General features: G+C 37.2%; 1 protein-coding gene across 1 annotated transcript; it reads right to left on the reverse strand.

Moving 5' to 3' along the window:
* Positions 1–282: 282 nt before the first annotated feature.
* On the reverse strand, positions 283–23,207 carry LOC110676642. The gene is made up of 6 exons (XM_021845322.1): positions 22,881–23,207; positions 22,126–22,821; positions 21,981–22,070; positions 2,466–2,555; positions 652–2,409; positions 283–520 (listed from the first exon to the last, which is right to left on the reverse strand). Exons 1-6 carry the CDS (start codon positions 23,132–23,134, stop codon positions 331–333), a joined length of 3,078 nt encoding a protein of 1,025 aa, XP_021701014.1. The 5' UTR covers positions 23,135–23,207; the 3' UTR covers positions 283–330.
* Positions 23,208–23,887: the final 680 nt, after the last annotated feature.

Consider the following 23,887-nt stretch of genomic DNA (forward strand, 5'->3'; position numbering starts at 1 on the left):
AATTTTCAGGAGTGCGGGTCTGGAGAGCCGGATAGTGGATCGGGCTGTAAGTATGATCGATCGCTGGTGGTGACCAATCGATCAAGTTTTGAACTTGAGCCGCTGTCTGGCTCTCTAGATATGTGCTCTTGAAGGTTTAAGTTTTTGCTTCGTTTCATGATGAATGAATAAGAACTAAGACTTGTTCGTGACCCACCTGCTGACCCCTTGGAAGTCGCAACCCACATTTTGTAAAACTATGATCTAGTTCTTTACTCTCTTATTTCAAAAGAAACAAACAAAGCGGTTCAAATGATTTATATCCAACAAGATTTAAAATAACAACTCGAATCAAATATAACAAGGGTTATAACAAGCAGTGGGTGCACATTGGGTCGGGTAGCAAACATTGCTCGGCTGATACGCACAAACTGCGGCAACCGGTGGGCAAATTTGACTCGGAGCACAAACATCTGGTCTTCTGCATAGATCTTTCATTATTAAAACTTGACCTCCCTCCGGACGGTGGATGTTTTGCGACCTGAAAAAATAAATTATTGTAACTCATATCTCAAGAAAAACAATTGTTATGTTTGTATATTCGTCTGGTACAATGTATTCATAACATTTTAGATCTAAATGTATTAAATATACTGATTGAAAAATAATCACTTGTTTGTTGTTCCTGCGGCCCCTGCTTTTGCTCCTCCAACTCCAGCTTTGGAACTAGGTCCAGTTTTAGCTTTTCCGCCAGCGCCGGCTCCTACACCACTGCCTGCACCGCCTTTGCCCTGTCCTTTTCCATCCTTTCCTCCTTTTCCTCCTTTACCATCTTTGCCAGCTTTATCCCTAACTTGTCCTCCTTTACCTTTAAGGCCTTTGCCGACGTCATTAGGATCCTCTCGACCAGGTTTGCATTTCAACTTGTCGGCTGGCACCTGTACTTTGTAGTCATCCACCGAGTACTGAGTTTCCGTACATACGACATCCGGCTTACGCTGTCCGGATTTGAGCATAGCAGATGGTGGTGTGAACTCCAGGTCCAGCTCAGATTCACTATCAATAGGGACATCTTTGAGCTCAGTGGACTTGGGAAGACCCAAACATTTCGCCAACTTTCGCAGCTCCTTCCGGAGCAGTTTCTTTTCTTTCTCGCTTTTATGCTCACACGATTCTAGCTCCGAGCAGCCACACATAGTGAATCCTTTCACTTTTAGCGCACTTCGGAGTTGGTATAATTTCCCTACGTTTGGGTCTTTGGCCAGTTTGAACCGTATTGGCTCACAATTTAAATATGGATCCTGAGCCGTTTTTAACGAAGCTGAATCCTTCAACGGGTTCATGACAATACAATACTCTCCATTCTTCTTCACGATTTGAAGTGTCGGTTTCTGCTTCGTATGTTCTGAACCGTCAGCAGGAATTTTGAGATTCCGTCCTGTTTTCTTGCTGACCGGAATGTTGTCCAGCGGATAACTAACCAAAAAGTGCTGCATCAGCTCCTTGATCGGTTTTTTCACTGCGCCAGGTCGCCATCCTTTACGAATTTTGTTGATTCCTAGTGTTTTAACGTTCCACATCCATCCCATGTGAGGCGGCACTTGTCTTCCCTGTTGGATGCACTCCCGATGGCCAATGACAATCCCTGGATATCGTTGTCCATAGCGGTACGAATATTTTCCACGATTTTGTTTCTTAATTCGCTGTAACAAGCTGCGTTGATTTTTTCGAATTTGCGCATGAGTGGGAGAATCACACTTTTCAACCGTTTTGTTATTCCGATCAGCTTCTCGACTGGACTGCACTTTCCGCAGCTCAACGCTTTGAATACCCCCTGAAGTGATTTTTCTTTTATGGGTATCCGTCTTTTTCAAGATTTCTTCAACGTTGAGCGAAACTATCGAGCTTTTGGTAGACCGTCGCTGCGATACTTCGTGAGGATTGGTGTCTTTATCTCCGTAGGCTTTGTAAAGATCAGACAACCTAGTAGCTTTGTCGATTTTTTTAGGGAATATATTAAATCTATCGCGAAGAGATGGTCTTGTTTTGGGCCTTTCCATAACGCGCCGAGGATGCATTTCGGAGTCAGAAGTTGACGATTGGGTGGTGGAGTTTGGATCTCGGTGGTTTTGAGCCGTAGATGCTCGTTTTTTACAGTCCGGGCAACATCCACCACGTAGCCGACATATAGGACAAGGTTTCATCATTTCGTTTAGTGAAGTCGATCGAAGGGTACCCGTGGAAGGACGCTGTAGTTGAGGCTCTGGAAGTTCCAAGCTTCCCATCCATGAGTTGAGGCGGTTGGGAGTGGTTTCATGTAAAGTTGAAGGTGCATCGTTATGACATGTTGCAGGATTCTTGAAGCCACACTTAGGGCAGCCACTGTGAAGAGGTAGCCAATCCATATTGAGGCCGCAATGATTACAAAACCTGATAAATTGAAATTAGTTATTAGAATTATATGTACTGATCTACTGTGCACTAACCTATGACCAACGGACTTTGGACAAAGAATACTGGTTGTTCGTTGCTGAATAGGATGCAATGGTAAGCTTTCCGATCGATCATGAGTGAATCTGGAAAATAAATATTCCTCATAAAAGTTAATTTATCCGTAAGGTAATATTTTGTCTTAAACCTAGTATGAAAGCCAAAAGTAGTCTGCAGAACATGGTTATCCGCTAATGCTAACGATCATATAGGTGACATGTCTTCTACTTTCCTTAGCACGACACTTTATTAGTAGCTCGTCTGATGATGAGAAGGTTTTTCAAGTGTTAATGTTGAAGAAATTGTTGATGCTACATTGAAGCATCCAATCCATGGAAGATTTCTCTAGGAATTTGCCCAAGAAATTTGAAAAAAATTATTGGAGATAATTCCAGAAGGAAAAACCCGGAAGTTATTTCTTAACAAAATCCTCAAGATGTCATTGATAAAATATATGATAAATGTCTACCTGGGGGATGCGACTTGGAAATCAACAAGAAGCCAGGCTGCTGTCAATCTTACATTTTCGTAAAAATGATCTGAGTGTGCATAGAAATGTGCGGTCATGATTTCGTTACGCTAAAATATCTTGTATTGCTGTTTGCGTTTGACGTGCAAATCTTGTTCAAATGCGTTCCAAATGCGGTAACACAAACTAATCAAAGGACACTTAGCAACCATGATCCATATCACCGCCAACCTAGCAAAGAAAAGCTATCTTTTTTTTTTAATTTCTTTATTAGTATCATTCTAAACATTACATTCATTTCTTATATCTAGGTGTTCTGTGTTATTAGACAATACTATATGGTAAAACAAATTTAAGATTTAATTAACATTTTGTTAACAACATATACCATTTCATTTGCCGTAGCAGTTCAGAGAAAAGCTATCTTTGATTTCGCTTTCCTTGTGAGCAATTCCACCGAACATGACGAATTTTTTTTAATTTTTTTTTGTATTTTTTGAATCGCCTGAAAATTTGCATACAGATTTTTATGACCAAAAATGCCATTTTGCACCTTCAGACCGCCATTTTGAACCTCGCCTTATTTTTGAGAAGGGCGTATCGGAAAATGCATAGCAAATCTTTAAAAACCTGTAACTCGAAAACGGTTTGTCCGATCGATTTGAGATCTTCTACAAAGTTGTAGGTATTGCTTAGGACTATATGGAGAAAAATATGCACGGTAAAAAAAGTTACAGATTATTTTTTATTTCAAAAAGAAATTTTAAAATCGATTTTCTCCAGAAACGCAGTTTTTATTTTTTTTTTATTTTTGGATATGTTTTAGGGGACAACTTATGTGATTTATTGCACAATGTTTCAAAATGGAAAAATTATGGACAAAAAAGTTATGATTTTATTTTTAAAATACAGATTTTGAAAAAACTCGAAATAGAGCAAAACAATAATATTTTATGTAATTATTTGACAGAAAAATTGCAATCGAAAAGAAATGAAGTAAATTTTTTCTAGGTTGCCTCAATTTCGAGATATACTCATACTTATATAAAATTATCAAATAAAAAAAGTAAAACATATTTGATTTTTAATTGCCAAAGAGTTGAAAAGTTCTTCCTATTTTTATACTGTGATGCAGCTCCGTCAGACATAAAATATATCTTGTTGACAGTTAATTTGTGATCCAATCGCAAAAAATCTATCATTTTAGGTATGAATAAGTTGACAGATACAGAATCGTGGCGCAAATCTTCTGAAATTACAACAAAACTTAAATGATTGACTTTGCCATCTTGACGATAATATATTACAAACGGATGCAGAGTAGCTTGTTGAGCATTCCAATAATGGCTTTGAACTTCATCTTGAAGAATAAATGTGTAGTTTTCCGAAAAATCACAAATTACCTGAAATTCACCTTCTATCAAATTGTTTTTTGTGTTATTTAAAAATGTAGCTTGCTCTTTTTTGATGAAATCATGAGGTATTAGTTTCTCCAATTTACGAGTAAAATATGATACAAATTCATCAGGCTGCTTTAAAAAAGTTTCAATATCACACCTGTCGGTTGTGACCCACTGTTCAAATTGAAATTCGTCAATGCCATTCTTTTCGATTTCTGATAACAAGCATAGTTCAAAGGTAGTAGAATCTGAACATTTTTAACAACAACGTAAGGTGCAATTCACTGTTTTTGTTTCACATAGTAAACTATCAGTAAAAAATTTAAATCATGCAGTAAATTATATTTATTTGAACTATGGATTATCAAATTAACATTTTCGTGAATAGTACATACGCACGCATTATGTGTTCCAGAGCTAGTTAACAATTTACAATTCTTCGTTCTCAATTTTGCAAAAGATGAAAATCCTATTTGAACACCACTATGTAATTCAGTAAATCGATTAAACGACTCTCTTAATGTAGTCATCATTAACCTTTTTTGAATTGCCAGCCGCTTTCCGTCTCTCATTACAGAAACATAATCACGTTGGCCAGGCATCACTCGGCTAGTTTCATCATCTTCGTAAAAGTTTACTACAATTTCTTTTGCTACATTACTTAGCCCGAAAGTTGTACGAGATTTACTTGTTCCTTCTAATGTCTTTAGCTTGTGTTGCCAAATACCTGGATGTATTAAATGTAGCCATTATTTTCTGAACCGTCCACGACCTCGCCAATATTGAAAGTAATTGGAGTTTTTCGTTCCTGGTGATACCGTCTTTAGAAAATTTATCTTTAACTAGTGGTCCCGGCAAACTTCGTCTTGCCATCAAGTAGGCTGTTGAAAAACGCCATGCAAGTCCCGTGTAGAAAATGACAGATTAGTTTTCTCCTGTTTTCCCCACTATCCCGAAGACTTTCCTAAACTTTTTTTTCGCACAAACACGTCGGAGCTCTGGACGAATTCAATAGTGAAAGAATCATGTAAGTCCAATCACCCGTTCTCAAGCCATTTCGTGACATACAAACGCCATTCCATTTTTATTTATATAGATTTGTGCAATCATTTCATCAAACTCGTTAACCTTATCTCTGTCGATTTCATCAATTGTATTTAACTTGAATATTTCTCTTCTTATTTTTTTATTAACTTCTTCATATTTTCGCTTTACATAATTTATTGGATTCATTTTTTTACGATCAATTGGAGATGTTAAAATACTGGAAATTGATTTGTTAAAAATTTCAATATTTACACTTTGTGAACATTCACCTTTTCAGAATCAGTCGTATTGACCGAGGTCATTGACGGTACAGTTACCAAAGACTCCTGACTTGGAACATTCATTTCAGTATCAGAAGTTACATGTTCATCTCTGCTGATGAGTCATCGCTACTAGATAGTTGAGTACAATAAGACAGTTTTAAACGACAAGAATCACAAATTTTAAGCTTACTATGTAATTTATTCTGTTCAGCAAATCCCAACAAAACCAATTTCTGAATATTATCTTCCGTAAGATTTCGACAATGTTTAGAACAACTTTGTTTGAACACTTTAATACATCTTGAACTGATATAACTCATTGCGCAAAAATTATATTTGTACAGCTTCACGCACAACAAAAATAAATACCTCTGTAAAACGCCTCCTTAATCCACAATATAATGCTGTATCTTCTTTCGTAGCACGTCAATTTCACAAGCAAATAAACGTCACCTACAATCACTGAACAATCACTGTTGATACAACACTAATGCTCTCACGGTTTCAGACTTACTTTATATACTACATAGGTACTTCTCACCACGAAGTTTTTGTACCGCATTTTTTTCAATGATGATTGCTGCAGTGATAAAACTTGACAACATAGCGCATTATTTTTGTACCCATGAAGTACGTTTAAAAAAAAGCATCGTTTTTCTTTTATTCATTTACCATGTCCAAATGTATGGGTATGAAAACATTTGTGGAGCCTGTTTAGTAGAATGCCGGTAAATATACAAAAAGATGAGTAGTACCGTTTTGATTCATATTACGGACACTTAAGCACTCAGTGAAGTTTAACTTATCAAAAAGCATATAAAATATATCATTCTGTATGATTCCTCAGCGTTACCGAACTCCTAAACCACTTAACTTTCGGATAGTGGGTGAAGATTTTGATGCCGCAACAAAAAAAAAATATTGAAATAAATGGAAATGTGCATACTTTTCATGATTCTTATTCCGGACGCTTCTTCACTTTTGCCTCATATTCCGGACACTTTGATTCGAATTCCGGACAGCTCATGAAAATCATAGTTGGGAATGCCAAATCATCAATTGAAATTACCCAACCACTAGAGAGACGTGTAAGGTAGTTGAGCATTCTAAATTTAAATAGATTTCCGTGAAAAATGCTTATCAAAACGTGCCTCGAAAGTGGGAACTTTTGGACGACAAATATTGAAATATTTCGTGTGAAAAGTTTCCCATACGAAGTAGAGTGTCCGGAATTTGAAGCTGTCCGTAATATGAATCAAAACGGTACTGTTCCTTTTAATTCTACTATTGTATCCTTCGACAGATACGCGTATTTCAACCTCAACTGTAAAGCCGTCTTATGTACTTGACTTGGTTTGTGTTGTTGGAATCAAAATATTTTTTTCCGGAATGGAGAAACACGAAATATGTTTGAAAAGGGCCTATTTTTCTTTTATTATTGAAAATTTTATATAAGTATGAGTATATCTCGAAATTGATGCAACCTAGAAAAAATTTACTTAAATACTTTTCGATTGCAATTTTTCTGTACTTTCAAATAATCACATAAAACAATATTGTTTTCCTCTATTTCGATTTTTTTCAAAATCTGTAATATTTTAATAAATCATAACTTTTTTGTCCATAATTCTTCCATTTTGAAACATTGTGCAATAAATCACATAAGTTGTCCCCTAAAACATTTCCAAAAATAAAAAAAAAAATCAAAAGTGCGTTTCTGGAGAAAATCGATTTTAAAATTTCTTTTTGAAATAAAAAATAATCTGTAACTTTTTTTTACCGTGCATATTTTTCTCCATATATTCCTAAGCAGTGCTGGGAATAGTAATAGTAGTAGGCTTGAATTTTCACGAAAATCACGTGGCTCTCCCAGTACAGTAGTTCAAAAACGTGAATCTCATCAAGTAGCCTATGTTGGGTGCACGAATTTTCTAAATCTTGAGTGTCATTGAAGGCATTAAATGCGGGAAATGCAGCGGGAAATAGAACATTTTTCTACAGTAATTCTGGGTTGCCCTTAGCAACGGGTGTTTTGCTATTTTCAAGGCATTTTGCCTACAGCAGCGATGGGCGTGAGTTTTACTGGCTTCGCTGACTGTGATTGGCTTTGCTTGGCTACTGTAGAGTGAATTTCAGATTTTTTCCCAAGCCTGGTCCTAAGCAATACCTACAACTTTGTAGAAGATCTCAAATCGATCGAACAAACCGTTTTCGAGATACAGTTTTTTAAAGATTTTCCATACATTTTCCGATACGCCCTTCTCAAAAATAAGGCGAGGTTCAAATTGGTGGTCTGAAAGTGCATAATGGCATTTTTGGTCATAAAGAATCTGTATGCAAATTTTCAGGCGATTCAAAATATACAAAAATAATCGGGTTTGCGAAACGACGTGGAACCGCTCTTGTGAAAAAACTTACCGCGTTTGGTGTTCCCGCATTTGATATTTGCATTTCAAACGCATTTCAAACGCACACAGCAATTTAATTTATATAACACAAAGACCACCAACGGTTAAGTTGTACTTGGTCTAAATTATGAATGGGTATTTTACAACTTTTCTTTAATATGTTTCTAACTAACATACGGCTATCAACTTTCTGATTTAGTATATTTATTGGGTTAGTTGCCTACACCGAAATGATGAAGATTTGCGTGGAGTATTTTAACCCTTTGGGGCCTGATTTTTTCCAAGAACTATTATACAGTCTTTTGAACGCCTTTCAATAGTTTTGGTGCTCAAAATGCTAAACATAACAAGAAATGATGACAAATATTTTTTCGGGAGGTGCTAGGTCTTCCAAACTGCTCTTGAGTTCATAACTTGAAGTCTATGCTTGTAATAATAACCTTGTTCATCATACAAGGTGATGAACTGTAATCTACCGTATATTCTGAACCTTCCGAGTGTTCAGCAAATATTATCAGATCATTTCGAATGTTTTAGATTATCTAACTTGTCGGGATGTCCAGTACATAAGATCAACAACGCGATGAGAGTCAGGATTTAGTGGTAATAAATTAATAACCACGAAACGAAGCACTTCCGAAACATGGTGTATTCAACAAAGTTTCCAGTCATAATTAGCGACATCTATTGGAAAGCATCCATAAATTATGTCACGTAAAAATATACTATTTTCAACCCCCCTGCTTTTCACCTTGTGTTTGAGAACAATTTGTGAAAATGAAAACGTCAGTAGAGTCTAAATGCGTAAACGAGTAGAAACACGTTTTGAATATATGTTTTTGTCAACGAATCTTCTTCTTTTTTCTTGGCATATCGTTCCCACTGGGAGGAAGCTGGCTTCTCAGCTTAGTGTTAGTTTAGCACTTCCACGAATCATTCTATGGATATTTACTCCTCTTTATTGATGTTAATCAAACCCTAGCAGCAAACCATGCGACCAGAGCCGACCCCCAGGTTCACAGATTTCGATTGGTTATGTAAGCGAAAACAACTGCTGTTACGAACTAGGCTACGACTGTAGATTTCAGGGACTGCTGCAGGGCATTGCGGATGACCCTGAGTATCTCAAAAGTATTTAACAATACCATTTGATCACACGGAAAGTTCACCTGGTAGAATCTTCTTATTCTTCTTCTTGGCGTAACGTCCCCACTGGGACAAAGCCTGCTCCTCAGCTTAGTGTTCTTTGAGTACTTCCACAGTGTGGCAGGCACGAAGTTGAAGGGTGTCCACGATAAAATTGCCACACGCAAAATTGATTCGCAAAATTCGAGTTTTCATCCGATTGCCATCAAATTTTCAGAGATTGAGAAATAACTATTAAACTTCATTTTACCATTTTGCTCGTATTTTATTAACAGTCCATACGGAAATGCCTGCACCTTGACCTTAACCCCGGCCATGAGATTCTGCACAACCTGTGAATCGACCGTTTTTTGCATGTGAACCCATACTTTCTTCAGTTCCTCGACTGTCTTCACTACCTTAGGTCGTTTACACACGAACCGGATTACCGAGAATCCAACAGCCGAATCTCGGTAAAATATTTGCTGAATCTCGGCAAAGAGTGATTTCGGCAAACCATTACCGAATCCCGGTAACGTTTGCCGAAATCTCGGTAAAAAATTTGGTTTGCCGAGATTCGGTAAAATTTTAACGATATTTTGGTAAAAAGTTTACCGAGATTCGGGAATTTTTTTACCGAAATCTCAGCTGTTGGATTCTTCTCGATGGAGCGGAGCTCCGGAGTGTTGGAAGGGTTGAACATTTTCGGCACGAAATTGACCTTATTATCCGAATACCACTTCAGCACGTCCTTGGAGTAGTGGCATGAGGCCAAATCCGGCCAGAAGATTGTTGGGACGTTGTGGGCCTTCAGGAGAGGGAGCAGCCGCTTCTGGAGGCACTCTTTCATGTACACTTGTCCGTTCATCGTGTCCTAGGTCACGAAAGGTGCACTCCGCTTCCCACACGTGCAGATGGCTTGCCAAACAAGGAATTTATTCGCAAATTTGGACCTCTTCTGAGTGCGGACATGCTCCGGAACGCTGAACTTATCCTTGGCCGTGAAAAACAGGTTGCCGGGGATCTGTTTGAAGTCGGCCTTCACATATGTTTCGTTGTCCATGAAAGTATGGGTTCACATGCAAAACACGGTTGATTCACAGGTTGTGCAGAATCTCATAGCCGGGGTTGAGGCCAAGGTGCGGGCATTTACGTATGGACTGTAAATTAAATACGAGCAAAATGGTAAAATGAAGTTTAATAGTTATTTCTCAATCCCTGAAGTTTTGATGGCAATCGGATGAAAACTCGAATTTTGCGAATCAATTTTGTGTGTGGGAATTTCATCGTGGCCCTATATAACCTGGTAGATTATATAACTGAACTTTATTTAGCAAAAAAAAAACACTGCCACAAGGGCAGATTTGAAGTTTTGAGCTCCAGGATAGTTTGGAAAAGCTTTTCAGATTCTCAGAGGTCTAGATTCCGTTTGAGTTGAAAATATTATTATATGCAGCGTTGCCAGATCTACGGAATTGAGCACTTTCTACGGATCCGTGAGATAATTCTACGGAAAATGTATATTTTGTACAGAAAGCTATGGAAATTCTCATTATTCTACGGTAATTTACGGATTTTTCCAACGGAAATCTACGGAATTGCAATGCCGGGGATCTCCCCCCCGCTTATCACTTTTCGTCTACGGAATGATTTCCAAAGAAATCTGGAAACGCTGATTATTTCTAGCGCAAGCAACTACTGCTGTAAATTTCGAGAATTGAGCTTCGGGATAGTCTGAACATCGTAGAATATCCCAGGACATGAAAAGGCATGTGAAGCAGCGTTTTTTGACATAATAGATACAGTATTGGACAAAACATTTGCAACTTTTTCGATTTTCCATACAAAATGACCAACTTTGGTAAGCTATATCTCAGTTATTTATAGACCGATTTGAATGAAATTTTGACAGAACATCAGACATAACTTGAATTTTAACACATATTTTTGAGTAATTTTTCCAATCACAAGTTTAAAAGCAGTAACGGTTTGACTAAAGTCAATTTTTTGACGATTTTTTATAAATGACATAACTAAACATTTTGAAGGAATAGCTTCATGGTATCTTCAGCAAAGTTGTAGATTTTAACGAGGTGAACAAGTTTGCTGAAGTCAGTTTTTGTGTAGGGCTATCAGATTTTGAGATAAATAGTTTTGAATTTTTCGTCGAAAATTAAACTTTAGATAAACCGTTATAATTTATAAACCCGTGATTGGAAAAATCACTCAAAAATATATGTTGAAATTCAAGTTATATCTGATGTTCTGTGAAAATTTCATTCAAATCGGACGATAAATAACTGAGATCTAGCTTACCAAAGTTGGTCATTTTGTATGGAAAATCGAAAAAGTTGCAAATGTTTTGTCCAATACTGTATGTATTACCAAGTACGAACATCAAATGTATTCACAAAAGGCATTTTTAGCTACTTTTATACTAATTTTTCTTTTTGTCAGACTTCTGCATGTTCAGGATGTTCTAGGTTGCCAAGTAGGACATTAAGGCATACACCTAAAATTTTTCCCTGACAGGGAAGTATATTTTTCCGAAGACAGTAAATTTTATTCATTGGTTCTTTTTATACAGCCATTTTCCGACTGCGGTCATAAATGACCGTGCCGGCCTCAAAGGGAAAACTTTGATCATTTTAGCGAGAAAAGTTACTGGAACAAGGGTAGACCTGAAGTTCTGAACTCCAGAGTAAATTGGAGGGCCTGGAATATCACCAACGTTCCTTGAAATAGCCAATTGGTCTGTGAGAAGGTTTAGTGAACATGGTAGATTATATAACTTCACTCAGTTTAGAAGGAAATATTACAGGAAAAATAGTAGACCTGAAGTTCTGAAGTCCTGGGGAAATTTTGAAGGATCTGCAATACCTCAATCGTTCCTTGAAACAGCATATTGATCCATGAGATGATGAGGTTCAGTCAACATAGTAGATTATATAACTTCACTCAGTTTAGAAAGAAAAATTACTGGAACAAGGGAAGACCTGTAGTTCTGAACTCCAGGGTAATTTGGAGGGCCTGGAATACTCCAAACGTTCCTTGAAATATCTTTTTGATTCGTGAGAAAGCTCAGTGAACATTAAATAACTTCATCGTTTAGTAAGAAAAATTACTAGAATAATTGTAGATCTGAATTTCTGAACTCCGGGGTAATCTGGGTGGCTCGGAATACCCCAAACGTTCCTTCAAACAGCTAATTGATCTGTGAGAAAATTCAGTGAACATGTTAGATTTTATAATTTCACTCAGTTTAGCGAGATAAATTACTTGAACAAGTACAGACCTGAAGTTCTGAACTCCAGGGTAATTTGGAGGGCCTGGAATATCCCAAACGTTCCTTGAAAGAGCTTATTGATCCATGAGATGGTTTAGTGAGCATGTTAGATTATATAACTTCACTCAGTTTAGTGAGATAAATTACTGAAACAAATGTAAACCTGAAGTTACGAACACTAGGGTAATTTGGAGGGCCTAGAATACCCCAAACGTTCCTTGAATTAGCCTATTGATCCGTGACAAGGTTCAGTAAACTTGGTAAGTTATTTATCTTTACTCAGTTTAGCAAGAAAAAATACTGGAATAAGTGTAGACCTGAAGTTCTGAACTCCAGGTTATTTTGACCTATAATATCCCAAACGTTCCTTGAAGCAGCCTATTGATGCAAGAGAAGGTTTAGTGAACAGGAAAGATTTTGTAAATTCACTCAGTTTAGCGAGATATATTTCTGGAATAAGTGTAGCCCTGAAGTTCTGAACTCCAGGGTAATTTGGAGGGCCCGGAATACTCCAAACGTTCTTTAAAACATCCTATTGATACGTGCGAAAGTTCAGTGAACATGGTAGATTATATAACTTCACCCAGTTTAGCAAGAAATACTACTGGAATAAATGTAGACATGAAATTCAGATTTCCAGGGTAATTTGGAGGGCCTGGAATACCTCAAACGTTTCTTAAAGTAGCCTTTAGATCCGTGACAAGGTTCAGTAAACATTGTAGATTATATAATTTCACTCAGTTTAGCGAGAATAACTACTGGAACAAGTGTAGACCTGAAGTTCTGAACTTCAGGGTAATTTGGAGGGCCTGGAATATCCCAAACGTTCCTTGAAATAGCTCTTGAGATTCTCAGAGGTTGGTAGATTCTATTTGAATTTGTAATGTTATTGTTTTTAACCCAAACAATTACTGTTACGGTTGTAGATTTCAAAGAGTGTGCTTCAGGACAGTTTGGACGTCCTAGAACATCCCAGGACATAGCAAAGCAAGTGAAATAGTGTTTTCGTTAAAAGAGTAATTCTGTATTATCTAGCCTGAACATCATTTATGTTCACAAACAGTATTTCACGCTTCGTATGTACTTATAGGTCAATTTTCCAAACTTCAGGATGTTCAGGATGTTCTAGGTTGTCAATTAGGTCATAAAGACATATACTTCATATTTTTCTCTGATAAAAGAGTATATTTGGGACAATTTTGCCAAAGATAGTATATACATTTGTTCATTGGTTCTTTTTTTACAGCCATTTTTGTACTGCGGTCATATATGACCGCGCCGGCCCCAAAGGGTTAAGGGTGCATTTTTACTATTGTTTCCAGCGAGATAACCAAACAAACAACGGTTAGCACTCGTGGAAAAGTTTGTGTTCAATTTGAATAACCTAAATGTTCAAGTCTGCACCCTCTAGTAGAAATACTAGAGAGAAGTCCTAAAAAAATCTCCAGATCCCTTCTAGATTCTTGAGAAAGTGGATGAGTTTCCAGAAGTAGGGGAAGGGGTGGTAAAATGAACACCTTAAGGATATCATCTCGTTTCTGATAGAAAAACGAGGAATATGTATAGTTTTATCGCACAAGATCAAAAACAGGGATGTTAGCTAAAGCAGAAATACGAATTCAGACCAAAATAGCTAAATTTTCACATATATTTATCGTTTGCAAAAAAACATTGAAATGTTCATTTTACCTGCACTATGTGGGTAAAATGAACAGTTGTTGGTGGTAAAATGAACATCATACAAAAAATGTGAGCAAAACTAATATTTTTAACAATTTTTGCTGCATTCCCGAAAATATATCTATAAATGATGGTAACCCATTCAAAAAGAAATGTAAAAGTTTCAGATTTGACATCACATCACAATGATATCCCCACCACTGAAAAACCTCAAGACCTCCGAGCCAAAACTTTCTTCAGCTCCAATTTTCAAACGTGATTTACTAAAGTCTTAATTTTCGTTGATATTTTCACTTCAATTGACCTCCGTATCAATCTGAACACTCGGATATATGCTCTAAATCGTCCATACGTGATAAAAATTTATTGAAATTTGTTTTTTTCTCGGTAAAAGGCACGGTGTTCATTTTACCACCCCTGTTCATTTTACCACCACTTCCCCTACTAATGAAATATGTATTGGAAAATTTTCCAAACCCACATTTTTTAGAGGAAATTCGTAAGAAATCTCGAGTGGAACTCTTTGGAAAAACTCCAAATGTTTGGAGACATTTATTAGGAATCCCTGGTTGAATTTTCGGTGAAGTTTCTGGAAGAATTTCTAAAATTTTTGTGGAATAATCCCTGAAAAGATTTTTTTTTGTATGGTATTCAGTTGGAGCTGCCTGACAGCTTAACTTGTCAAGGCTGAACCCTCGGTCTGGTTTTTGCCAAGTTTCCCCTCTACGAGGACCAATACTCAGACGGACTAGGCAATGGCGCCCACATGAACACTGCTTTTTTATTAGTATTGTGACGTGGTAGCTTTTGAAAAGAACCCATATTCCCTTGCTTCTGAGAAAAGGAAGCATTGTGAAAATCAGCAGCTCCATCAGAATTTGTTTGAAATAGTAGTGTAGTAGTGTTATTACTAATACTGTCTAGTCGAAATGGTTTTGAATAATTTGTCATTCAAGTTCTATTCTGATTACTCCTGTCTTTTACGTAAGACTAGAGTCTTAAATGTCAACTGTCGTCAAGTCTGAACAAAATTAGGCTGTTTAGTAGTAGTTCTAGTTAATTTCTTTTTTTGTTGTTAAAAGTATTTATTGGTCATTTCGTTCATATATCCTTAAAAAAAGTCGCTTTCCTTGTCTGTTCAACAATTTTTTGAAACTAGCAAGTGCACCCTAATGATCGATCTCAGAACCTTACTTTCCATATTTTCCATTCCATTTTTTATAGTGAATATTGAAGGGTACACCCAGTAAACACAAACTCGTATACGATAGCGCATAAGAGTACAAATGTGGAGGCGATATACGTACATGCGCCATAAGGTTGCATACAATATGTACGTTTATCGCCTCCACATTTGTACTCTTATATCCTATTATATACGATGGTGTGTTTACTGGGCAGTTACCTTCTATTACACTATCCTACAAGATTCGCTTTTAGGTGGCAAATGCAATACTTTACAACGCCTACCTTTTTCTTGTAAATTTTGCGAAAAATAAGCTGGAATTAGATTATTTATACCACTGTTACAGAAGAGGTATTTCTTATTATAGCAATGTAAAAACCATATTAAAATAAGATTGTCGCCACTTATTTCTACTTAGTGAAGCTACTAGTCAATTTCCTAAGAGTTCCTAAGTATTCCCTACGTCGTATATGATAACGCTGTATCTAGCTAGCTAATAGTAAGAGTGGCTACGGATCATTCTGGTTAGCAAAAGGCAAACTGAACGTCACCAATAGTATTAATGTCCACTTCGAATAGATTAATTATTTGAAATGGACATCAATTCTATCAATGACGCAGAATGTCCGTTGGATCACATCCGAGACATTATTGCGTCTATGGCATATGAATTATAACGCGGCTAAGCAAAAAAATGCCAAAATGTGATACCACCACTACAGGTTACGCCTTTGGTTTCCATCATATGGGCTAATCGATTATGCCCTCCCATCGCGGCAAGGTCGCATAACCAAGAGGAGGGAATCCCTGAAAGGATTTATGCAGCAATTTCTGCGATAATCTGTGATGAACGTTTTGAAAAGTTGGCTCTGAATACAACTGGGAGTATTTCTCAAAAAATGCCATTAGAGTTTTTTGAGGAATTCCGCGGTGTCTTTGTGGAGTAACTTTATTACAAAAAAATAGTTAGTCTAAAATTTCGAACTAAAAACAATTAGACTTTGCTCTTTCATTTGCGACCAAAATCAAAATAATCGGTCGGGGGGTCCAGAACATTTTTTTTTATTTTGTGTGAAGTATTCATGCACACTACGAAAAAATCATGTGATTTACGTCTTTTAGGATGCACATAAAAGAAGCGAGCCGAATGACGTAAATTTGTGTCGAATTTAAAATACGTTAGTGTCTGATTCGGGAAATATCGATCACAGTTCTATCGTTTTCGTATCCATTCGCATGTAAAATTACATTTTTTGCTCAATACATCTTCATGGACACATTTTTGTGTCGTTCCATCACTTACATCATGTGTCATTCAGTCATAACCAGAATTACGTCCACAGTAATTTTCATTATTTTTAAGAGTGTGGATACGTGTTTTTATACCGACGCACATTGCGTTCAACGTAGATACGGGACAAACTGCAAGATCAAACTATTTGAACACCTTGGCTTGGAAGGTAAAGTTGTTCTTCCTCAAAAGAGCTGTTATAAGCATAAATGACATATGATAGACGCATAATTGCAAAACTGTCTGAAACGGCATTTTAGTTATTGTCCACGAAAAACTTTGAAAATCGTACCTAAATTGGTCATAATGATGTAAGAAGTTATTAGGAAATAATTCTCGCAAAACTTATGATCTCGTCCTAACGTGAAGATGCATTGATATCAAACCTCGAATTTTCAAGAGCTTGTTTGTAGATTTGTATCTTGAGAACCTGACAACTTTTTGCGTTGAACATTTTATTGATTAGTCGCCACCAGCGAGTGACCAGTGAGTAACCGGTTGTCTGCTTCTCTAGACTTGTGCTTTTGAAAATTCGAGGTTTGGCTTCTATGTATATTAACCCTTAAAACCACTGATAACCGAGTGTGTAGCTCGTTGTTATTAAGCAGATAAAATAAAAACTGTCACCGCTGGGAGACAGAGGAGGATCTTCTCTTGTGAAATAAAGTGTAAATCCATTCGTTTGCTCAGTAATAACAAGCTATAGCTTTTAGGACGAGATCATAAATTATGCGAGATTTCTCTTTTTACTCGTAAATAAAAAAGTGACTTATCCGCCTTTCAAACAACACAATTTCAGTTATTCGAATTAACTAGTAGAGGGCTTCGCATGTGATAAACCTTGTTATAAGGCATGTAATATACTTGCCCCATGGTGCTGAAAAATACGCTAATTTGGATGGTATTTGAGAAGTTTCAAATCTTATATTTTTTATGTTATTTTCTTATGGCACAGTGCTTATGAAAAGATCAGAAACTAACAACATGAGGCTAAAATGGATTTGGGATTTTTGTACTTGTTTGCATGACTATAACCCCATATTTACCCCTCTACCGGCAGCTTCATTTTTTCAAAATATTAAAATCGCGATAACTCAATATTTTTGAAAATTCTCAAAAAACTCTCTTATTTTCAGAATCTGTATCGGTATTGAGCATTGGTCATCTATATTCGGAGATATTCCAAAATTTCTTGGGGGACGACGCATAGCTATAACTCTCGTAATTATCTCTGGGTACAGATTTTTTCTCATATTCGGTTATTCGCTTTTCAAAACTATATTTTGATGAAAGTCTATTGTGAAGAAAATAAACAAATCTGTGTAACTGTTTTTGAGCAATGAGCTTTTATGTTTTTGGTACCACTCTAGCCGTAACGAGATCTTGAAAACTTCTTGAAACATCATATTGAAATTTTATATGGGAAGTGTCGGTCCCCCAAGGAACACTGAAATATCTTTAAAACCAGTTGACCAATGGTCGATACCGACATAGATTCCAAAAGTAGAAGAGTTGTTTAAGAAGTTGTGAAAAAATGGTGGAAAAATATAGAGAAACAAAAAAGTTATCGCGATTCAAATATATTTTCGTGCTGAAAAAATTAAGCTGCCGGTAGAGGGGTAAACTAAATAATAGCAAACAAACTCATGAATATCTCTTCTGCTATCTGTCTTATTGAATTTCTCTCTTCAGCAAATTTCTTTATTATGGTTTGAAGAATGAGCTTTTACAATGGGATAATAAGTTTGTACTTACATTACAGTACAAGCGTGTTTGGAACATACCTCAAAATTTCTTCATAGTAATTTCCATATGAACATACATTGTCTTTGGGCCACCTTAAATCACCACCTAGAAAGCTGCGATTTTCACAGAACACTATTTTTTTAGAAAGGATGGTAAGGAACATATGGGAGATTGGATTCTCAAACATTTTTTAATTTTGAACCGCCCTAATGTACATAAACACATAGATAGGCAAATTCAAACATATGTGCAAGTCTCTCAAAATCAAACAAAAAAAAATTACTCTGGACCCCCCGGTCGATTATTTTGGTTTTAGCAGCAAATGAACGCGAGAAACCTAGACTTAATTGTGGAGAAGTTTCATACTTACCTATTTTTTTGTAATCAACACGAAACACACCGTGATTTCTATATGCTTTCTTGAAATCATTTTTAAACGAATTTTTTCAATGCTAAGATAAACCTTTGTTATTTTTCTAGAAGAATTTGTGTAGAAATATTTTCTAGATAACTCAGTGTAATGAGGCCTGTACTCGAGGAAAATGCACCATTTTCATCCATGTGTAACTTTTTTGTCCGTGGGCACAAATTTATGAAAATCTGGGTATAACTAGATTGGAGTATGTTGTTTACATGCGCAAAATTTCATAACAACCGGTTCAGTGATTATTGAGATGGCATCGAAACAAGAAGACAATGTGTCCGTAATACAGTAAGGACCCAATTTTGTCAGCCCCTCGATGAGTTTTAGGCTGACAAAATCGGGAATCTGACAATATCGGGTCATTTTATTTTGTTCCTGTTTTTCAAATTTTGACGTGTTACATGGTTTTAGACTGGTTCAAAAAATCGTTTTTGCTCCACACCGCTCATTCGATTCAAGATCAAATTCTGAGTGTCATCTTAAAATTTGAGCTCATTCGAATGAAAATTGAGACTGCACAAGCCCTTCAAGTTTATATGGGAATTAGGGGGCTATTTTGTAAATCGAGCGGATTCACGTGACTCGTCTACAGTCATTGCCGATCAAAGTAACCATGCATATTTCAGATGTCACCTGTCGACTCCCATAGTAATCCAGTCACATAGCGTGACAACTGTCGATAAACTCGAGTGACAAAGCTGAGTCGAGCAAAAATTTTGGTCGGCAGTGACTCCAGTCGACTCGTTTTTGATCGACTCGACTTATAGAATAGGGCCCTTACTATGGGGAAAGCAAGCAAATCAGTCAATCGGTCATAGCGTTTGGCCATGTGTTCTTGGGGATTAGAGCTGCATTGATAATGTAAGATACATTTATCAGCTACAACGTTCCCGAAGACCGTTTTTAAATCGGACGTCTCAGTTATTAATTATTGATTTATATCAAATTGCAAATTCTTCTACAGTGCTCATTTACCTTCTGAACAGGCAACATTGCTGCATCTGGCGCGAGAGATAGAACAGCCAAATCATGGCTACTATGTTTCACTGCATATACTCAGTGATGCCTGCAGAGCAGCTCAATTATTATAGCCAAAGTTTTACAACTCACATAAAAATCAATAACTAATTACTGAGGCGTCTGATTTGAAAACATTATCAATGCAGCTCTAATCCCCAAGAGCACATGGGCAAACGATATGACCGACTGACTGATTTGCTTGCTTTCCCCATAGTAATTCCCATATAAACTTTGAAGGGCTTAAGCAGTCTCAATTCTCATCCGAATGAGCTCAAATTTTGGGAGGACACTCAGAATTTCATATTGAATTGAATGAGCGGTGTGGAGCAAAAACGATTTTTTGAACCACTCTAATGGTTATGTGGACTTTTAAAAAGGCGATGGATATGGGCGTAGCCAGTTTTTTTTTATCGGGCGCTCCTTCCTCCCTTATATCTATATAAATAAAAATGGAATGGTGTTTGTATGTCACGAAATGGCTTACGAACGGGTCAACGGATTTGGATGATTCTTTCTCCGTTTTGTTCGTTAAGGGATCCGACGTGTTTGTGTGTATAAAAATCCGGAGCTATTCTACGGGAAAGTTGGAAAAACGAGAGTGAACGAAACTGTCATTTTGTATGAGACGATCTATAGCGTTTTTCAACAGCCTACTTAATTGGCAAGACGAAGTTTGCCGGGACCACTAGTTGGTAATATCGATTTTTAACGCTTAATAAAAGGCATTGCCATTGTCCCCTCTGGCTGACAAATTTAAATTAGGCTGACAAAATTGGGTCAAAAAGCTGACAAAATCGGGTCAGTACTGTATGAATCAAAACGGTACCAAAACTAGGCATGCGACGGCTCAATATTCATGATTTTGAATACCTGTGACTTTTATAGTGCAATTGTAGCTGAATGAGCACTTTTGATCTTTTGTCTCTTTGTGACCACCGAACTAATCCAGGAATGGCCACCGAAGAAACCCATATTTTGGAACATTTCAGTTTTTGTACCAAAAATTGGCACGCGAAGGCTCAATTTTCCTGGTTTTGTGAAAACTTGACCCACTTCACACAATAATGAATGGATGGCTAGTCTGGTCCTATGGTGTCACTGAAATTACCCAGGAATGGTGACCAAAGAATCCCGGATCGTGGGGTACATTAATTTTTGGATGGGGACGGACCTGGTGTAGTTGTTAGAACACATGCCTCTCACGCCGAGGACCTGGGATCGAATCCCATCCCCGAGAGAGTCACAAAAAAAATCAGTGACGACTTCCTTCGGAAGGGAAGTAAAGCCGTTGGTCCCGAGATGAACTAGCCCAGGGCTAAAAATCTCGTTAATAAAGATAGAAAAACACCATAGCAAGACATTTGGCGGCTCTATCTCACCCATGCTCATTCAAGGATGGATGATCAATTAGGTGAGCTCGTTCGATGTTTTTATTTTGAATGTGTCATATTTCTGAAACACATTATTATCGTGATAGTGGTTGTAATGTTTCTTTACATATTTATTGCACAAAACATGAATGGTGCGTCAATAAAGGCTAGCCAAATCAGGTGATTCTACCTCCCTCTTTTTTGATAAATGTTTCCCAAAATTTATATAGAAAAATGACCATAGATCATTTTTATGTTAGCACATTACCTTTCTTATTTTTGGTCGATAATAAATGAGCGGCCCAAACGCAAAGGAGTGTAGGTGACATTTTGGCTGGTTTGTGTAGAGTATACTAAAAAGTTTACTGTATTCAAACTTTCCATCGGTATTTTTATATGCTCTCTCGGTCCAACAGTTCAAATAACATAATTCGTACAGTTACATCGTACATTCGATAGCGACTCATGGAACCAAATTAAAAACAAAATTTCATGCTTACTATGACGGTCCCATCAAACAGCTTTCCGTAGCATTTCTGTTCAATTTCTCGATATTTCCATTAGTCGATGGTCCCTTCAGATATCGACTCATAGAGATTTGACCGTGGAAGATTTGCTTGTTTTTACGGCTCCCATACAATTTGTATGGAATGAAAAATTGTGTAAAAAAAGCTTCAAAGTCGATTTTCTTAAAACTAGGGTTTCGTCACATACATCCCTTTGCTTCTAACCCCCTCAAATATCTTAATAGACGGATTTAGGGTGAAGTCGTCATTGTGAGAGAAACAATATTTACCTCGTTTCTGTGGCCCTGGAAGAGGAAAAATTTGGTTCAGAAATTCGTGCCACGTTTTCTGACATTCCCATAGCAGCAATTGTACTGAAACTAATCACGTCATGTAAAATATTACTAACTAAAATCAGTTAAACATCAATCTTACCGCTTCGCTGATCCTTCCGGATATCGAAACTGAGCCTCCGACAGTGGAACGTCAACAGCTTGCATCCGATTGGTACACGTGGCACCGGTAATTGAATAACCGCCACAACCATCGCAAAAACGATGATGAGCAGGTTCCTTCGGTGGTGGTTGCTCCTTACCAACCGGATACAACTTGGCTTCCCATTCAATTTGTTCAATCTTCCTCTTCATGGTTTCCAAATCGGGATCTTTTCTCGGATATTCCTTATTCACCAGAATCCCATCAATCAGTTCGTATTGGTAGCTCATTTCACTGGGACTTCTGAGCGCATTACACTTCTTACATGTGAGTAGCTGTCTCATGATATCGTCCTGGAACTCATTGGACTGACGGGGAGAAGCATCGTTCACGATGTACAGCATGCTGTCCTCTTCTTCCGGTCCATCTTTGGGCCCATCCGGTTTCGGGGGTGATTTGGTACGATCGGTTTTTAAGGCTAGATCTATTTTTCCGATAGGTTGGGACTCATGAATAATCGGAAAGGCATCATTGATGATAATTGGTTCAAATGCAGGGGGATCAAACGAGGCAAGATTGGTAGCAGCTAGCGGGATGTTAGTTTGGCCTAGTACTTCCAAGTCGGTTCCGATTGTTATGAGCAATTCATGACTGGTCAGATACCGTTTGAACTCTTCAGAATTCGACGTAGGAACGCTGGATGGAAAAATATATGTATGTAAGTTAATCATCCGTGGTAAATTGTAACGAAATACCTAATAGCCGTGCCATGGCGTTGCCCATTAAAGTCAGCTAGAGTTCCATTGAGTTTGGCTTCGGTTTCACCAAGTAGCAAGCTTATGTCCAGCGTCCGTGGGTCATCGTTTTCCACGTTAGCCAACACTAGGGATTTGAGCACAATTACCAAAGAATAGCTTTCCTTCTGGATCGAGCCGTTTCGATCAGGATCTTGTACGACGACATCACTGATGTTACTTCCAGTGGCAGAAGAGATCGAAGGTTGCTCCATTTTTTGAAAAGGATCACAAAGGAAGCTTGATCGAAACCAAAGGCTGCACAAGGAATGTATTTGACGTTACTCTTTTAAGATATGTAAGGTTACTGCGATTCAATAATAGTTTATTATTTTAAGTTTTATTGTTTCGGTACCTTCAATAAGATAAAAATTAGGATAGCATATATAAGATTTTGACTCTGGTAGAAAGGAGTTGTGGGTTCCATGAAAGACTCACATGTAATATATTTCTTGTTGTTTACACTAGTGGTTTTGAATCATTTTATTCCATGCAAACCTTTTAAAATTTTTACAAACCGTTGTCCCCTCAGATGAAAATAACAATATTTTTGAAACTTAATCAAGGTTAATACTCGAAATCGATTTATTTAACAACGTTGTGCATAAAAATGAAAACAAAAGTAAAGTTTGAAAATATCTATACAGTTAACTCTCTCTAAGTTGATATTGAAAGACCATTGAGTTGGAGTCGAGTTATAAAACACAAAAGGTAGCCATGAAACCAACTTTTACTATGATTCTCTAACTCGATATCGACATTCAAAATATCGAGTAAGGGAGAGGGGGAAAACAGTATGACCAATTAAATGAATTGCTTGCTTTTCCTAAAGTTATTCCCATGCAAACTTTAAAGGGCTTGTGCTGTGCAGTCTCAGTTTTCATCCAAATCAGTGCCGAACCCCATTTAGTTTAATCAAAGAAAGATGTTAGTACTGCCCAACTTTTGGGATCCTACAAATAAAAATA

Source organism: Aedes aegypti, chromosome 2 (assembly GCF_002204515.2).
Source record: "Aedes aegypti strain LVP_AGWG chromosome 2, AaegL5.0 Primary Assembly, whole genome shotgun sequence".
Lineage (NCBI taxonomy): Eukaryota > Metazoa > Arthropoda > Insecta > Diptera > Culicidae > Aedes > Aedes aegypti.

Excerpts from the sequence above, each read along its gene's own strand:
- LOC110676642 (XM_021845322.1), bottom strand. The coding sequence starts at position 23,134 with ATGGAGCAACCTTCGATCTCTTCTGCCACTGGAAGTAACATCAGTGAT. Across the intron at positions 22,822-22,880 it reads CGCCATGGCACGGCTATTAG|CGTTCCTACGTCGAATTCTG; the intron begins GTATTTCGTTAC and ends TTTTCCATCCAG. Across the intron at positions 2,556-21,980 it reads TCCAGGGCCACAGAAACGAG|ATTCACTCATGATCGATCGG; the intron begins GTAAATATTGTT and ends TTTATTTTCCAG.